The sequence below is a fragment of the Pseudophryne corroboree genome, chromosome 1 (assembly GCF_028390025.1).
Source record: "Pseudophryne corroboree isolate aPseCor3 chromosome 1, aPseCor3.hap2, whole genome shotgun sequence".
NCBI classification, from domain to species: Eukaryota; Metazoa; Chordata; class Amphibia; order Anura; family Myobatrachidae; genus Pseudophryne; species Pseudophryne corroboree.
The window spans coordinates 711,849,647-711,867,629 of NC_086444.1; the positions used below are offsets into that span (position 1 = coordinate 711,849,647).

The 17,983-nt window shown below is 48.1% G+C and overlaps 1 protein-coding gene across 7 annotated transcripts in view; it reads left to right on the plus strand.

Moving 5' to 3' along the window:
* KDM4B (lysine demethylase 4B) overlaps window positions 1–17,983 on the plus strand; it is a 381,078-nt gene that overhangs the window by 174,899 nt on the left and 188,196 nt on the right. For all 7 annotated transcript variants that reach the window (XM_063915024.1, XM_063915015.1, XM_063915040.1 and 4 more), the window contains 2 exons: window positions 13,460–13,574; window positions 13,836–14,029. In XM_063915024.1, coding sequence (XP_063771094.1) covers window positions 13,460–13,574; window positions 13,836–14,029 — 309 coding nt within the window. The remainder of the gene's footprint in view (window positions 1–13,459; window positions 13,575–13,835; window positions 14,030–17,983) is intronic.

Consider the following 17,983-nt stretch of genomic DNA (forward strand, 5'->3'; position numbering starts at 1 on the left):
CTTTCCCTCTGCCCTTTCCTACTCCAGGTAAAGCAAAAGGTCAGGCGTACCCAAAGCAAACTCGTGCTTCCAGGCCTGCCAAGCCCAGACAGAAGCGTGCCTGGGCCGCCCATAAGCCAGCTTCCAAAACGGACAAGCCTGCCGCATGACGGGGCGGGCCTCCCTCTGGGGGATCCCAGGGTGGGGGCCGACTTCTAGGTTTTACCCAGGAATGGTTAAAGACCACTTCAGATATCTGGGTGAGGGAAGTCGTTGCTCGAGGTTACGCCATACCCTTCAAGAATCGTCCCCCTCATCGATTTTGCCCCACAGATGTGCCTCTGGATCCGGCAAAAGCATACACATTGCACTCTGTGGTACATTCCCTCCTGTCCACAGTAGTGGTGGTACAGGTGCCTCTGACTCAGGGGGGCATAGGGTTCTATTCACCGCTGTTTCTAGTCCCAAAACCGAACGGGTCCTCGCGGCCCATTCTCAATCTGAAGTCCTTGAACAAGCATGTGCGGATCTTCAAGTTCCGTATGGAAACGCTGCGCTCTATTGCTCTGGCCATGGAGCCTGGGGACTATATGGTCTCCCTGGACATACAGGATGCCTACCTACATATTCCTATTGCGGTTTCTCATCAGCAGTACCTGCGGTTTGCGGTGGACAACCTTCATTACCAATTTCGGGCGTTACCCTTTGGTTTGACAACGGCTCTGCGAGTTTTCACCAAAGTCATGACGGCTACACTGCGCCGTCAAGGTGTCAGGATACTACCATACCTAGATGATTTTTTGTTCCTGGCGAGTTCCCCAGAAATTCTCCTGTGTCTCGATCTGACGGTCCAGTGCATGGCAGCCCACGGGTGGCTGATCAACTAGAAGAAATCCTCCCTGGTTCCGGCTCGGAGCATGGTACGCCTGGGAGCGTTGTTGGACACTCACAACCAGCGGTTGTTCTTGTCTCAGGAGAAAGTCCTGAAACTTCAGGACAAGATCCGATACTTCCTATCCCGTCCGCAAGTGTCTATCCATTCGGCGTGCAAGTGTTAGGTCTCATGGTGTCTGCTTTCGACATGGTGGAGTGTGCTCAATTCCATTCTTTCCCTCTACAGAAGTTGATTCTGTCCAAGTGGGACGACCTGCCTTAACGGATCAGATCTCACATGATCTCCCTATCTCCGGAGGTCTGCCTGTCACTGAGCTGGTGGCTGCAGGACCAACAATTGAGCAGGGGTCGTCCCTTCTGGATATCCAACTGGGTCCTGCTGACGACGGATGCCAGTCTGAGAGGTTGGGGAGCGGTGTTGAAGCAACACACTCTTCGGGGTTGGTGGACCCAGGAGGAGTCACTACTCCCGATAAACATTCTGGAACTGCGGGCAGTGTTCAATGCGTTGGCAATGGCCCAGCATCTCATACAGAACAGACCTGTTCAAATACAATCGGACAACGCCACCACGGTGGCGTATATCAATCATCAGGGCGGCACTCGAAGCCGCATGGCAATGAAGGAAGTATCAAGGATTCTTCAGTGGGCAGAATGCCATCTGCCGGCCATATCAGCAGTGTTCATTCCGAGCGTTCTGACCTGGGAGGTGGACTATCTCCGTCATCAGGACATGCACGCCGGAGAATGGAGCCTACATCCAGAAGATGTTTCAACTTCTCGTGGACATGTGGGGCCTCCCAAATGTGGACCTGATGGCGTCTCGACACAATCACAAGGTTCCGGTCTTTGGAGCAAGGACAAGGGATCCTCATGCAGCGTTCGTGGATGCTCTGTCAATTCCGTGGAACTTTCGGCTACCGTATGTGTTCCCTCCGGTGTCACTCCTGCCCAGAGTAATACGGCAGTTCAAGCAAGAAGGAGGAAACCTTCTTCTACTCGCTACAGCGTGGCCCAGACGGCACTGGTTCTCCGATCTACAGGGCCTCTCGTTGGATCGTGTCCTTCTACTTCCACAACGACCAGACCTCCTCGTTCAAGGTCCGTGTGTTTACCAGGATTTGGCCCGGCTGGCTTTGACAGCATGGCCCTTGAGGCTTCCGTCCTGAGGGCCAAGTGTTTTTCTGAGGCAGTCGTTCAAATTATGTTGAAGGCCTGTAAGCCGGCTTCTACTCGGATTTACCATAGGGTCTGGAATGCTTACTTTACTTGGTATGCGTCTCACAATCATGACGTTTTCAAGTTTAGTACGGCCAAACTTTTGGCCTTTCTACAACAAGGCCTGGACTTGGGCCTGCGTCTGGCCTCCCTCAAGGTTCACATCTCTGCCTTGTCGGTTTGGTTTCAGAGAAAGATTGCTACCCTACCTGATGTCCATACATTCACTCAGGGTGTATTGAGGGCTCAGCCTCCTTATGTGCCACCTGTGGCCCCTTGGGATCTGTCTGTGGTTTTGGAGGCCTTGCAAGAGTCTCCGTTTGAGCCTCTTACCTCTGCTGACCTTAAGTGGATTTCCCTTAAGGTGCTGTTCTTGCTGGCTATTGCTTCAGCTAGAAGGGTCTCGGACTTGGGTGCCTTATTCTATAAGTCTACCTATTTGATTTTTCACCGTGACCGGGCGGTGCTTCGAACATGCCCAGGTTATTTACGCAAGGTGGTGTCTTCCTTCCACCTTAACCAGGAGATTGTGGTTCCGGCCTTTAATTCTCCTGAGTTGTCTTCCAAAGAGCGTTCTTTGGATTTGGTACAGGCTCTCCGTATCTATGTGAAGAGAACTTCCTCCATTAGGAAATCCAATTCTCTTTTTGTGTTGTTTGGTTTTCACAAACGTGGCTGGCCTGCTTCCAAGCAGACCCTGGCCAGATGGATTAGAATGGTGATTGCACATGCTTATGTACAGGCTGGTCGTCCGGTTCCTGCTACCATCAAAGCCCATTCTACTCGGTTGGTTGGACCTTCTTGGGCGGCCCACCGTGGTGCGACCCTTGAACAATTGTACAAGGCGGCGACGTGGTCCTCAGGGAACACGTTTATATGGTTCTATGCCTTCAATACTGCCGTTTCCCAGGATGCTTCCATTGGACGCCGGGTTCTTGTGCCCGTTACAGTGCATCCTCTCCCGTGAGGAAATGCTTTGGGACATCCCCGATGTAATTCCTTGTGGATCCCAGAGTTCTCTGCAGCAGAAAACGAGATTTATGGTAAGAACTTACCGTTGTTAAATCTTTCTGCGAGGTACACTGGGCACCACAAGGTGCCAACCCTGACGCACTTAGCTTTTTTGGGTTGGTATTGGCATTGCCGCTGACACCCTCTCGTGCGGTGAGTGTGTGGTGTAATTGGCTACAATCGGTTGTCGTCTCTAGTACCTGCTACTGCATTGGCCTGGTTAATGAAACTGAGCTCCCTGGCATGGAGGCGGGGTTATAGAGGAGGCGGCGCTGTGCATCTTGGGAACAGTCAAAAGCTTTGAGCCTGTTGGTGCCTCGGGTCAAGATCCTACTCTACACCCCGATGTAATTTCTTGTGGAGCCCAGTGTACCTCGCAGAAAGATTTAACAACGGTAGGTTCTTACCATAAATCTCGTAATTATCGTGCTGATTATTACATATACAGTCTACGTATATGTATGCATGGGTATGCTTGTGTGTGTGTGTATATATACAGTTGTGCTCATAAGTTTACATACCCTAGCAGTGATAACTCACAAACGTTTCTTTCACTCATGGTTTGTGGTTGGGTGAAGCCATTTATTGTCAGACAACTGTGTTTACTCTTTTTAAATCATAATAACAGCAGAAACTACCCGAATGACCCTGATCAAAAGTTTACATACCCCAGTTCTTAATACCGTGTATTACCCCCTTTAACATCAATGACAGCTTGAAGTCTTTTGTGGTAGATGTGGATGAGGCTCTTTATTTTCTCAGATGGTAAAGCGGCCCATTCTTCTAGGCAAGATGTTCCTGTAAATTTTTGGGAAGTTCCTGTAAATTCTTGGGCTGTCTTGCATGAACTGCACGTTTGAGATCTCCCCAGAGTGGCTCAATGATATTGAAGTCAGGAGACTGAGATGGCCACTCCAGAACCTTCACTTTATTCTGCTGTAGCCAATGACAGGTCGACTTGGCCTTGTGTTTTGGATCATTGTCATGTTGGAACGTCCAAGTACATCCCATGCGCAGCTTCCGCGCTGATGAGTGCAAATTTTTCTCCAGTATTTTCTGATAACATGCTGCATTCATTTTGCCATCAATTTTGACCAAGTTTCCGGTGCCTTTGTAGCTCACACATCCACAAAACATCAGCGATCCACCTCCGTGTTTCACAGTAGGAATTGTGTACCTTTCATCATAGGCCTTGTTGACTCCTCTCCAAATGTAACGTTTATGGTTGTGGCCAAAAAGTTAAATTTTGGTCTCATCACTCCAAATGACTTTGTTCCAGAAGTTTTGAGGCTTGTCTCTGTGCTGTTTGGAGTATTGTAAGCGGGATGCTTTGTGGCATTTGCGTAGTAATGGCTTTCTTCTGGCGACTCGACCATGCAGGCCATTTTTCTTCAAATGCCTCCTTATTGTGCATCTTGAAACAACCACACCACTTTTTTTCAGAGAGTCCTGTATTTCAGCTGAAGTTATTTGCGGATTTTTCTTTGCATCATGAACAATTTTCCTGGCAGTTGTGGCTGAAATTTTTGTTGGTCTACCTGAACGTGATTTGATTTCCACAGAATCACTCATTTTCCACTTCTTAATTAGAGTTTGAACACTGCAGATTGGCATTCTCAATTGCTTGGATATCTTTTTATATCCCTTTCCTGCTTTATACAGTTAAATTACATTTTCCCGCAGATCCTTTGACAATTCTTTTGCTTTCCCCATGACTCAGAATCCAGACACATCAGTGCAGCACTGGATGAAAGATGCAAGGCTCCTTCAGGAGTCCAGAAACTCATTGACCTTTTATACGTACACACTGATTACAAGCAAATAGATCACAGGTGAGGATGGTTACCTTTAGTAGCCATTCAAACCCGTTTGTGTCAACCTTTGTGTATGTTATCAGTCCAAAATCTCCAGGGTATGTAAACTTATTAGAACAACTGTATGTATGTATGTGTGTGTGTATGTATGTATGTATGTATATATATATATATATATATATATAAGATTTTAAACCAACCGGTAAATCTTTCTCCTAGTCCGTAGAGGATGCTGGGGACTCCGTAAGGACCATGGGGTATAGACGGGCTCCGCAGGAGATATGGGCACTATAAAGAACTTTAGAATGTGTGTGCACTGGCTCCTCCCTCTATGCCCCTCCTCCAGACCTCAGTTAGAGAAACTGTGCCCAGAGGAGATGGACAATATGAGGAAAGGATTTTGTTAATCTAAGGGCAATATTCATACCAGCCCACACCATCCACACCGTATAACCTGGAATATACGCAACCAGTTAACAGTATGAACAAAAAAACAGTATCAGCTAAAGACTGATCTCAACTGTAACATAACCCTTATGTAAGCAACAACTATATAGAAGCCTTGCAGATTTCGTCCGCACTGGGACGGGCCCCCAGCATCCTCTACGGACTAGGAGAAAAAGATTTACCGGTAGGTTTAAAATCTTATTTTCTCTTACGTCCTAGAGGATGCTGGGGACTCCGTAAGGACCATGGGGTTTATACCAAAGCTCCAGACCGGGCGGGAGAGTGCGGATGACTCTGCAGCACCGACTGAGCAAACGCAAGGTCCTCATCAGCCAGGGCATCAAACTTATAGAACTTTGCAAAAGTGTTTGAACCTGACCAAGTAGCTGCTCTGCAAAGCTGTAAAGCCGAGATGCTTCGGGCAGCCGCCCAAGAAGAGGCCACCTTCCTAGTGGAATGGGCCTTTACTGAATTTGTTAACGGCAATCCCGCCGTAGAATGAGCCTGCTGAATCGTGTTACAGATCCGGCGAACAATAGTCTGCTTCGAAGCAGGAGCGCCAACTTTGTTGGCTGCATACAGGACAAACAGTGCTTCTGTTTTCCTAACTCGAGCCGTCCTGGCTACATAGATTTTTAAGACCCTGACTACATCCAGGGACTTGGAATCCTCCAAGTCACCCGTAGCCACAGGCACCACAATAGGTTGGTTCATATGAAATGAAGAAACCACCTTAGGCAAAAATTGAGGACGAGTCCTTAACTCTGCTCTATCCACATGGAAGGTCAAATAGGGGCTCTTGTGAGACAAGGCCGCCGATTCAGACACCCGCCTTGCAGATGCCAAGTCCAACAACATGACCACCTTCCAAGTGAGAAATTTCAGTTCAACCGTTTGAAGAGGTTCAAACCAGTGAGACTTCAGGAACCGTAACACCACGTTAAGGTGCCACTGGTGGCACAAAAGGAGGCTGGATGTGCAGTACTCCCTTTACAAAAGTCTGGACTTCTGGGAGAGAAGCCAATTCCTTCTGAAAGAAAATAGATAGGGCCGAAATCTGTACCTTAATGGAGCCTAATTTTATGCCCATATCCACTCCTGTCTGTAGAAAGTAGAGAAAACGGCCCAGATGGAAATCTTCCGTAGGAGCATTCTTGGCTTCACACCAAGAAACAGATTTCCTCCAGATACGGTGATAGTGTTCACTCTAAGCTTTTTCGCAGGGCGCTGCGCCCTGCCCCTTTTCTGAGTGACAGAAAGCGCCCTGCCCGTTTGTGCCCGCCCTGCCGCCCTGTTAATCACCAAAGGACTGCCTTCTCCCCGCGCCAGCGCTGTCACTTTTCCCCGCGCCAGTGTGCTGTCATTTCTCCCCCCGCCGCACTGTTACTCCTCCCCCTGCCGCGCTGATAGCTCTCAGTTGAAGGTGGAGACAGGGTCAGCTTGCAGCGTGGAGGAGCAGCCAATCCGAGCCTGTGGTGTCTCCCGCCCGCCAGTCCTCCGGCATGGTTTGAAATTCCCCCTCACCACGGCGACCTGGGCTCCGCCGTCAGCATCAAGAGACTGGACCCGCTGCAACGGTGAGTGCTGCTTTGCATCTGCCCGTCCTCCCCTCCCTCCCAGTGCTCTCTCCCTGGTGCAGTGTGTCTCAGTGCTCTCTACCTGGTGCAGTGTCTCGGTGCTCTCTACCTGGTGCAATGTGTCTCAGTGCTCTCTACCTGGTGCAATGTGTATAACGTGCTCTCTACCTGGTGCAATGTTTCTCAGTGCTCTCTACCTGGTGCAGTGTTTCTCAGTGCTCTCTACCTGGTGCAATGTTTCTCAGTGCTCTCTACCTGGTGCAATGTGTATAACGTGCTCTCTACCTGGTGCAATGTTTCTCAGTGCTCTCTACCTGGTGCAATGCGTCTCAGTGCTCTCTACCTGGTGCAATGTGTATAACGTGCTCTCTACCTGGTGCAATGTTACTCGGTGCTCTCTACCTGGTGCAATGTTTCTCGGTGCTCTCTACCTGGTGCAATGTTTCTCGGTGCTCTCTACCTGGTGCAGTGTGTCTCAGTGCTCTCTACCTGGTGCAGTGTGTCTCAGTGCTCTCTACCTGGCGCAATGTGTATAACGTGCTCTGCCTGTCGCAAAGTGTAGAATGTGCTCTGCCTGGCGCAATATGTATAACGTGCTCTACCTGTCGCAGTGTGTATAGGAGGTTCTACCTGGTGCAGTGTGTATTAGCTGCACTATTGTGTGGTGTAATGTGAATTGCCACTATTATGTGGCCATGCCCCTTCCCCCACGAAAAACAACGCCCCTAAATTTTTGCTGCGCGCCTTTGGCGCGCACTGCCCATTCTTTATCGTGTGGCACTGGGAGGACCAAGCATTATAGTATGTACCTAATTTTGCCCTTCTAACTGAAAAATGTGCCCTCCCGAATGAAAAATGTGCCCTACCCGTGATCAGCACCCTGCCCTAAAAAATTCCTAGAGTGAACACTACGGTGATAATGATAATGTTTTGCCGTCACCTCCTTCCTAGCCTTTATCAGAGTAGGGATGACCTCCTCCGGAATACCTTTCTCAGCTAGGATTCGGTGTTCAACTGCCATGCCGTCAAACGTAACCGCGGTAAGTCTAGGAACACGCAGGGCCCCTGTTGTAACAGGTCCTCCCTGAGAGGAAGAGGCCATGAATCTTCTGTGAGCATCTCCTGAAGATCTGAATACCAGGCCCTTCGAGGCCAATCTGGAACAATGAGGATTGTTCTCACTCTTTTTTTGTCTTATGATTCTCAATATATTTGAGATGAGAGGAAGAGGGGGGAACACATAGACCGACTGAAACACCCAAGGTGTCACCAGGGCGTCCACCGCTACTGCCTGAGGGTCCCTTGACCTGGCACAATACCTCCGAAGCTTCTTGTTGAGGCGTGACGCCATCATGTCTATTTGAGGAATTCCCCAAAGACTTGTTATCTCTGCAAAAACTTCTTGATGAAGTCCCCACTCTCCTGGATGGAGATCGTGTCTGCTGAGGATGTCTGCTTCCCAGTTGTCCACTCCCGGAATGAAGACCGCTGAGAGAGCGCTTACGTGATTTTCCGCCCAGCGCAGAATCCTGGTGGCTTCCGCCATTGCCACTCTGCTCCTTGTCCCGCCTTGGCGGTTTACATGAGCCACGGCTGTGACGTTGTCTGATTGAATCAGAACCGGTAGGTCGCGAAGAAGATTCTCCGCTTGTCGTAGGCCGTTGTATATGGCCCTCAATTCCAGTACGTTGATGTGTAGACAAGCCTCCTGGCTTGACCATAGGCCCTGAAAACTTCATTGTGTGACTGCTCCCCATCCTCGGAGGCTCGCAACCGTGGTCACCAGAACCCAGTCTTGAATGCCGAACCTGCGACCCTCTAGAAGGTGAGCACTTTGCAGCCACCACAGGAGAAACACCCTGGCCCAGGGGGACAGGCTTATCTTCTGATGTATTAGTAGATGTGACCCTGACCACTTATCCAGGAGGTCTCACTGAAACGTGCTTGCATGAAACCTGCCGAAGGGGATGGCCTCGTAGGCTGCCACCATTTTCCCCAGAACTCGAGTGCATTGATGAGCAGACACTCTCTTTGGTTTTAGCAAGTCTCTGACCATGTTCTGGAGTTCCTGGGCTTTTTCCATCGGGAGAAAAACCCTCTTCTGTTCCGTGTCCAGAATCATGCCTAGGAATGATAGTCGAGTCGTTGGAATCAATTGTGATTTTGGCAGATTGAGAATTCAACCGTGTTGTTGTAGTACTCTCAGGGAGAGCGACACGCTCTTCTGCAATTGATCTCTCGATCTTGCTTTTATCAGGAGATCGTCCAAGTATGGGATAATTGTGACTCCCTGCCTGCGCAGGATCACCATCATCTCCGCCATCACCTTGGTGAAAATCCTCGGGGCCGTGGAAATCCCAAACGGCAACGTCTGAAACTGGTAATGACAGTCCCGTACAGTGAATCTCAGGTACGCCTGATGAGGAGGATATATGGGGACATGAAGGTATGCATCCTTTATGTCGAGTGACACCATAAAATCCCCCCCTTCCAGACTGGAGATCACAGCCCAGAGCGATTCCATCTTGAATTTGAACTTTTTCAAGTACAGGTTTAGGGATTTTAGAGTTAAAATGGGTCTGACCGAACCATCCGGCTTCGGGACCACGAACAGGGTCGAATAGTACCCTTTCCCCTGTTGAACTAGGGGAACCTTGACAATCACTTGCTGTTGATACAGCTTTTGAATTGCAGCTAACACTACTTCCCTCTCTGGGGAAGAAGATGGCAAGGCCAACTTGAAAAATCGGTGAGGGGTCACCTCCTCGAATTCCAGTTTGTAGCCTTGGGATACAATATCCCTCGCCCAAGGATTCACGTCTGACAGAACCCAGACCTGGCTGAAGAGTCGAAGACGTGCCCCCACCGGTGTGGACTCCCTCAGTGGAGCCCCAGCGTCATGCGGTGGATTTAGTAGAAGCCGGGGAGGACTTCTGCTCCTGGGAACTAGCCGGAGCAGAAGCTCTCTTTACTCTACCCTTACCTCTGGTGAGGAAAGATGAGCCCCGACCTCTTCTGGACTTATGCGACCGAAAGGACTGCATCTGATATTGTGGAGTTTTCTTTTGCTGCTGGGGAACAGAAGGCAAAAAGGTAGATTTACCCGCGGTAGCTGTGGCAGCCAGGTCCGCAAGACCTTCCCCAAATAAAACTTCACCTTTGTATGGCAAAACCTCCATATGCTTCTTTGAGTCTGCATCACCCGTCCATTGGCGGGTCCACAGGGCTCGCCTAGCAGAAATCGCCATGGTGTTGGCTCTCGAGCCCGGCAGCCCAACGTCTCTTTGAGCGTCTCTCATATATAAGACTGCGTCTTTAATGTGGCCTAAGGTCAATAAAATGGTATCCCTATCTAGGGTATCAAGGTCAGCTGACGAGGTATCTGTCCAAGCTGCAACCACACTACACACCCATGCCGATGCTATTGCCGGTCTGAGCAAAGCACCTGTATGCGCATAAATAAACTTTAAAGTAGTTTCCTGTCTGCGATCAGCAGGATCCTTGAGGGCTGCCGTGTCCGGAGACGGTAGCGCCACTTTCTTGGACAGGCGTGTTAAAGCCTTGTCCACCCTGGGTGAGGATTCCCAACGTACCCTGTCCTGTGCTGGGAAAGATAACGCCATAAGAAACCTCTTGGGAATCTGCAGTTTTTTATCTGGAGTTTCCCAAGCTTTTTCAAATAACTCGTTAAGTTCATGGGATGGGGGAAAGGTTACCTCAGGTTTCTTTTCCTTATACATGCGCACCCTCGTGTCAGGGACCGAGGGGTCATCTGTGATATGCAAAACATCTTTTATTGCAACAATCGTATAATGAATACTTTTTGCCACCCTTGGGTGTAACCTCGCTTCATCGTAGTCGACACTGGAGTCAGAGTCCGTGTCGGTATCAGTGTCTGCTATCTGGGATAGGGGACGTTTTTGAGACCCAGAAGGGTCCGGTGACCCAGCCGAAGCCGTGGATTGACTCCCTGCTTTTTCCCTGGACTCTGCTTTGTCCAATCTCTTATGTAATAATGTCACATTTGCATTTAAAACATTCCACGTGTCCATCCAATCATGAGTCGGCGTTGCCGACGGAGACACCACAATCATCTGCTCCACCTCCCCCTTAGCTGAGCCTTTCGCATCAGACATGCCGACACACTCGTACCGACACCCCCACACACACAGGGATATAGTTATAAGGAGACAGTTCCCCAATAAGGCCCTTTGGAGAGACAGAGAGAGTATGCCAGCACACACCCAGCGCCAACTGACACTGGAAAATAAACTCCCAGATAATAGCGCTTTTATATTAATTACTGTGTTAATACACTCACTGCGCCTTACAAGTGCCCCCCCTCCTCTTTTCAGCCCTGTGTTACTGTGTTCAGCAGGGGAGAGACCGGGGGAGCCAGCTTATCTGCAGATCTCTGTGGAGAAAATTGCGCTGGTTAGTGCTGAGGGACCAAGCTCCACCCCCTCCAGCGGCGGGCTTCGGTCCCGCTCAAAGTATCTCAAAACTGGCGGGGGATTAAAAGAATTACTGCCTCTGCAGTGTCCAACCTAATAATGCCAGATATAGAGGTTTTATTGCTGCCCAGGGCGCCCCCCCCTGTGCCTTGCACCCATCAGTGCCCGCTAGTGTGTGTATTGTGTGGGAGCTAACGCTGCGCGCTTACCTCAGTGAAGATCTGAAATCTTCTGCCGCCTTGAAGTCTTCTTTTCTTCTTATACTCACCCGGCTTCTATCTTCCGGCTCTGCGAGGAGGAGGTCGGTGCGGCTCCGGGACGAACAGCGAGGGGAGACCTGCGTTCCGACTCCTTCTGGAGCTAATGGTGTCCAGTAGCCTAAGAAGCAGAGCCTATCACTTAAGTAGCTCTGCTTCTCCCTACTCAGTCCCCCTGTTGCCAGCAGTGCTCCCCGAAAATAAAAAACCTAACAAAATTCTTTATCAGAGAAACTCAGGAGAGCTCCCCTGTAATGCACCCAATCTCCTCTGGGCACAGGATCTAACTGAGGTCTGGAGGAGGGGCATAGAGGGAGGAGCCAGTGCACACCCATTCTAAAGTTCTTTATAGTGCCCATATCTCCTGCGGAGCCAGTCTATACCCCATGGTCCTTAATATATATATAATATTTGTATTACTGTTGATACACAGAAATACCCTGCAATTTCATACATGAGATCCCAGCCATGCAGATTCGGTCCAGGTTTTGGGGATACTTTTATAAAACTTCCCTGCCGGCATCTGCAAGTGTGTACGCACTTGCTGATGCTGACATCCCGCTGGGTCCCGGCGTCTGCGGGGATCGGCTAGTGTGTACTGGTCTTTAGAAAAAAGAATGCATGCTCGGCTCTGAAGTATAGTGTACAAAACCATACATTTGTTACGAATATATGTTTTATATTTATGTTTCAATGTACAGCTCTGTTAACAAGACATTACTAAACTCATGAAAAAAACAACTAATAGTTAACTACAAATGTCATATGCTGTGACTGAATTAAAACAAAAACACACCTTCCCCCTGCACACACAAGCTGCTGTGACCTAATCTCCTATTATGTGTCACCAAACACACATACAATAAGGTTTATATCGTCTTTGTCTGCAGTATATTAATGATAAAGAAGAAAGATTACGTAGCCTGTATCTTGTTAGGTCAATTTTGATTTATCTCTGAAGAACAAAGGAATTTATAAAGACAGATCACCTTTTTATGTCCTTCCTGTCTGATTTGCTCAAGGATGTCATTGTTCAGGCTTACAAGACGAGCAGGCACAAGGTGCCAGAACTAATAAGGATACAAGGGCTGTGGCAATCTCTTGGCCATGTAGGGCTCAAGCGCGTGCTGACTATTTATGCAAGGCACCAGGGTGGTCATCCAATTATACCTTTACAAGATGTTGTTTTCTGGATGTGACCTCTACTGCTAATGTTGTTTTGATAGAAAAAAATCAAACCATTATTCAATTAAGATCTGTTGTTTTTTTGTTGTTGTTTTTTTTGCAATTTCATTGCACTTTTACAGTTTTATTAGCATTGTCTAAACCACTTATTGTATGCCATATAGTTTTTGTAGGGAATACACAATAATTCTCCTGTTTCTCAGACATACTGTATACAAATGGTGTACTTAAAAATTGTTCTGTATCCCATAGTAATTACTCCACTGTTTTTGTTTTCTATTACTTAATTGTACAGTTTTATATTAATGATAAGCCATAAATCTTATTCCATAATTTTGAAATTGACCAGTTTTAAGTATATTTCATTATTCTCCAATTTTAAAGTAGTGACTTGTAAAGATGTTATGCCTTGTACCACTAAGTGATAGTTTAAAAATAACTCATGAGACTCTTTCTTCATTTACCCTTTCAAGACCTAGCAGTTACTTGTTCTAGAGGTTTCTTGCCCAAATGTGCAAAGGGTATTCATTTTTTTTGATATGACGCACAAATCTAAAAAAATGTAAGGTCCAGTTTAGCCTCATATTGTGTGCATTTGTGTAATTTTTATATGTTATCTCTAGGTACTGCACGCCCCGACATCAGGACTTTGATGATTTGGAACGTAAATACTGGAAGAATTTGACATTCATGTCTCCCATATATGGAGCAGATATTAGTGGTTCCCTCTATGACAATGTGAGCTTTCCTTATGTTTACATTAATATCCTATATCTTATGGACCTTGTGCTTTCAACAATCTATTTTTTATGTAGAGTTTAACTCCTACGTTGTCACCTACAGATTTACTCGCACACAGCCACCTGATATTGACTTTATGGTGTTATTTCCCAGACTGTTTACTTTTTTTTTTTTTAGTTCCCAAGGCTAACCTCCTAATGACTCTTTCCAGTGTGACAGTATATATATATATATATATATATCCTTCCATTTTGGCAGGATATCCAGCTATGGAACATTGCAGGATTGAACACTCTGCTCGACATGGTTGATCATGAATGTGGCATTATAATTGAAGGTGTTAATACTCCGTATCTCTACTTTGGTATGTGGAAGACAACATTTGCGTGGCATACGGAGGACATGGACCTATACAGCATTAACTATCTCCACTTTGGAGAACCCAAATCCTGGTAAGGGCCAAAAATGATAATGGAGCTGCTAGCTAATCCTCTTTTTACCTTCCATCTCATACATACATACATACATACATACATACATACATACATACATACATACATACATACATACATACATATATATATATATATATATATATATATATATATATATATATATATATATATATATATATGGATGTCAGTTATGTGGATGTCAGCTATTTTTCAATCTTTCAGCTGAACTATTTTTACAATGAGAGTAGTGCCATCCAATATTGTGATACATATTTTTTCTCTAACGTCCTAGTGGATGCTGGGGACTCCGTAAGGACCATGGGGAATAGACGGGCTCCGCAGGAGACATGGGCACTTTAAGAAAGAATTTAGATTCTGGTGTGCTCTGGCTCCTCCCTCTATGTCCCTCCTCCAGACCTCAGTTTGAATCTGTGCCCGGACGAGCTGGGTGCTGTTCAGTGAGCTCTCCTGAGCTTGCTGTAAGAAAGTATTTTGTTAGGTTTTTTATTTTCAGGGAGCTCTGCTGGCAACAGACTCCCTGCACCGTGGGACAGAGGGGTGAGAAGCAGCCCTACTCTTTGAAGCTAGGTCCTGCTTCTGAGGCTACTGGACACCATTAGCTCCAGAGGGATCGTACACAGGATCTCACCCTCGTCGTCCGATCCCAGAGCCGCGCCGCCGTCCCCCTCGCAGAGCCGGAAGACAGAAGCCGGGTGAGTATGAGAAGCAAGAAGACTTCAAAATCGGCGGCAGAAGACTCCGTTCTTCACATGAGAACACACAGCACTGCAGCTGTGCGCCATTGCTCCAAACACACCTCACATACTCCGGTCACTGTAAGGGTGCAGGGCGCAGGAAGGAGGGGGGGGGGGGGGGGGGGGCGCGCGCCCTGGGCAGCATATGGACCTCTGGTGGCAAAAGTACTCATATATACAGTTGGGCACTGTATATATGTATGAGCCCCCGCCACAAAGATATGTATTTTAGCGGGACAGAAGCCCGCCGTCGAGGGGGCGGGGCTTCTCCCTGAGCACTCACCAGCGCCATTTTCTCTCCACAGCTCCGCTGAGAAGAAGCTCCCCAGGCTCTCCCCTGCAGTTCACGGTAGAAAAGGGTAAAAAGAGAGGGGGGGCACATAATTAGGCGCTAAAAACACAATATACAGCAGCTACTGGGTTAACATTAAGTTACTGTGTTATTCCTGGGTTATATAGCGCTGGGGTGTGTGCTGGCATACTCTCTCTCTGTCTCACCAAAGGGCCTTGTTGGGGGACTGTCTTCAAAAAGGGCATTCCCTGTGTGTGTGGTGTGTCGGTACGCTTGTGTCGACATGTCTGATGAGGAAGGCTATGTGGAAGCAGAGCGGGAGCAAATGAATGTGGTGTCTCTGCCGACGGCACCGACACCTGATTGGATGGATATGTGGAAGGTTTTAAATGATAATGTTAATTCCTTACATAAAAGGTTAGAAAAAGCTGAAGCCTTAGGTCAGTCAGGGTCCCAACCCATGCCTGATCCTATGTCGCAGAGGCAGTCAGGGTCTCAGAAGCGCCCACGATCCCAAATTATTGACACTGATACCGACATGGATTCTGACTCCAGTGTCGATTACGATGATGCAAAGTTACAGCCAAGATTGGCTAAATCCATCCGTTATATGATTATAGCTTTTAAGGATGTGTTGCACATCACAGAGGAAACCCCAGTCCCTGATAGGAGGGTTCATATGTATGGGGAAAAGAAGCCACAGGTAACTTTTCCCCCCTCACACGAGCTCAATGAGTTATGTGAAAAGGCTTAGGAATCTCCAGATAAAAAACTGCAGATTTCCAAAAGGATTCTTATGGCGTATCCTTTCCCGCCAACAGACAGGTTACGCTGGGAATCCTCCCCTAGGGTGGACAAAGCTTTGACACGCTTATCCAAGAAGGTGGCCCTGCCGTCACAGGATACGGCTACCCTCAAAGATGCTGCGGATAGATAACGGGAGGGTACCCTGAAGTCTATTTATACACATTCAGGTACCTTACTGAGGCCGGCAATCGCGTCGGTCTGGGTGTGTAGTGCTGTAGCAGCATGGACGGATACCTTTTCTGAGGAACTTGATACCTTAGACAAGGATACTATATTAATGACCCTGGGGCATATTAAAGACGCTGTCCTGTATATGAGAGATGCTCAAAGAGACATTAGCCTACTAGGTTCTAGAATAAATGCTATGTCCATTTCTGCCAGAAGGGTCCTGTGGACTCGGCAATGGACAGGTGATGCCGACTCAAAAAGGCACATGGAGGTTTTACCTTACAAGAGTGATGAGGACTAGTTTGGGGAGGGTCTCTCGGACCTAGTCTCCACAGCTACGGCTGGAAAGTCACATTTTTTGCCATATGTTTCCTCACAGCCTAAGAAAGCACCGTATTACCAAATGCAGTCCTTTCGATCACAGAAAAACAAGAAAGTCCGAGGTGCGTCCTTTCTTGCCAGGGGCAGGGGCAGAGGAAAGAAGCTGCACAACACAGCTAGTTCCCAGGAACAGAAGTCCTCCCCAGCTTCCACTAAATCCACCGCATGACGCTGGGGCTCCACAGGCGGAGCTAGGCCCGGTGGGGGCGTGTCTCCGAAATTTCAGCCACAAGTGGGTTCACTCCCAGTTGGATCCCTGGGCAATAAATATTGTGTCTCAGGGATACAAGCTGGAATTCGAGGAGATGCTCCCTCACCGATACCTCAAATCGGCCCTGCCAGCTTCCCCCTTAGAGAGGGAAATAGTGTTAACTGCAATTCACAAATTGTATCTTCAACAGGTGGTGGTCAAGGTTCCCCTCCTTCAACAAGGAAAGGGTTATTATTCGACCATGTTTGTAGTACCGAAACCGGACGGTTCGGTCAGACCCATATTGAATTTAAAATCCCTGAACATGTACCTGAAAAGGTTCCGGTTCAAGATGGAATCATTGCAAGCCTGGAAGGGGGAGATTTTATGGTGTCTCTGGACATAAAGGATGCATACCTTCGTGTCCCCATTTATCCACCTCATCAGGCGTACCTCAGATTTGTGGTACAGGATTGTCATTACCAATTTCAGACGTTGCCGTTTGGGCTCTCCACGGCTCCGAGAATATTTACCAAGGTAATGGCGGAAATGATGGTACTCCTGCGGAAGCAAGGGGTCACAATTATCCCATACTTGGACGATCTCCTCATAAAAGCGAGGTCAAGAGAGCAGTTGCTGATCAGCATAGCATGTTCTCTGGAAGTGTTACGGCGACACGGCTGGATTCTAAATATTCCAAAGTCGCAGTTGGTTCCTACGACTCGTCTGCCTTTCCTGGGCATGATTCTGGACACAGACCAGAAGAGGGTTTATCTCCCGATAGAGAAAGTTCAGGAACTCATGACACTGGTCAGGGACCTATTAAAACCAAAACAGGAGTCGGTGCATCACTGCACTCGAGTCCTGGGAAAGATGGTGGCTTCATACGAGGCCATTCCCTTTGGCAGGTTCCATGCGAGGACCTTTCAATGGGACTTACTGGACAAATGGTCCGGATCACATCTTCAGATGTATCGGTTAATCACCCTCTCCCCCAGGGCCAGGGTGTCTCTCCTGTGGTGGCTGCAAAGTGCTCACCTTCTCGAGGGCCGCAGATTCGGCATTCAGGACTGGGTGCAAGCCTCCGAGGGTGGGGGGAGCAGTCACACAGGAAAGAAATTTCCAAGGGCTGTGGTCAAGTCAGGAGACTTGCCTTCACATCAACATCCTGGAACTAAGGGCAATTTACAACGCCCTACGTCAAGCAGAGACCCTGCTTCGCGGTCAACCAGTTCTGATTCAGTTAGACAACATCACCGCTGTGGCTCATGTAAACCGACAGGGCGGCACAAGGAGCAGGGTAGCGATGGCGGAAGCCACCAGAATTCTTTGCTGGGCGGAGAATCACGTAAGCGCAC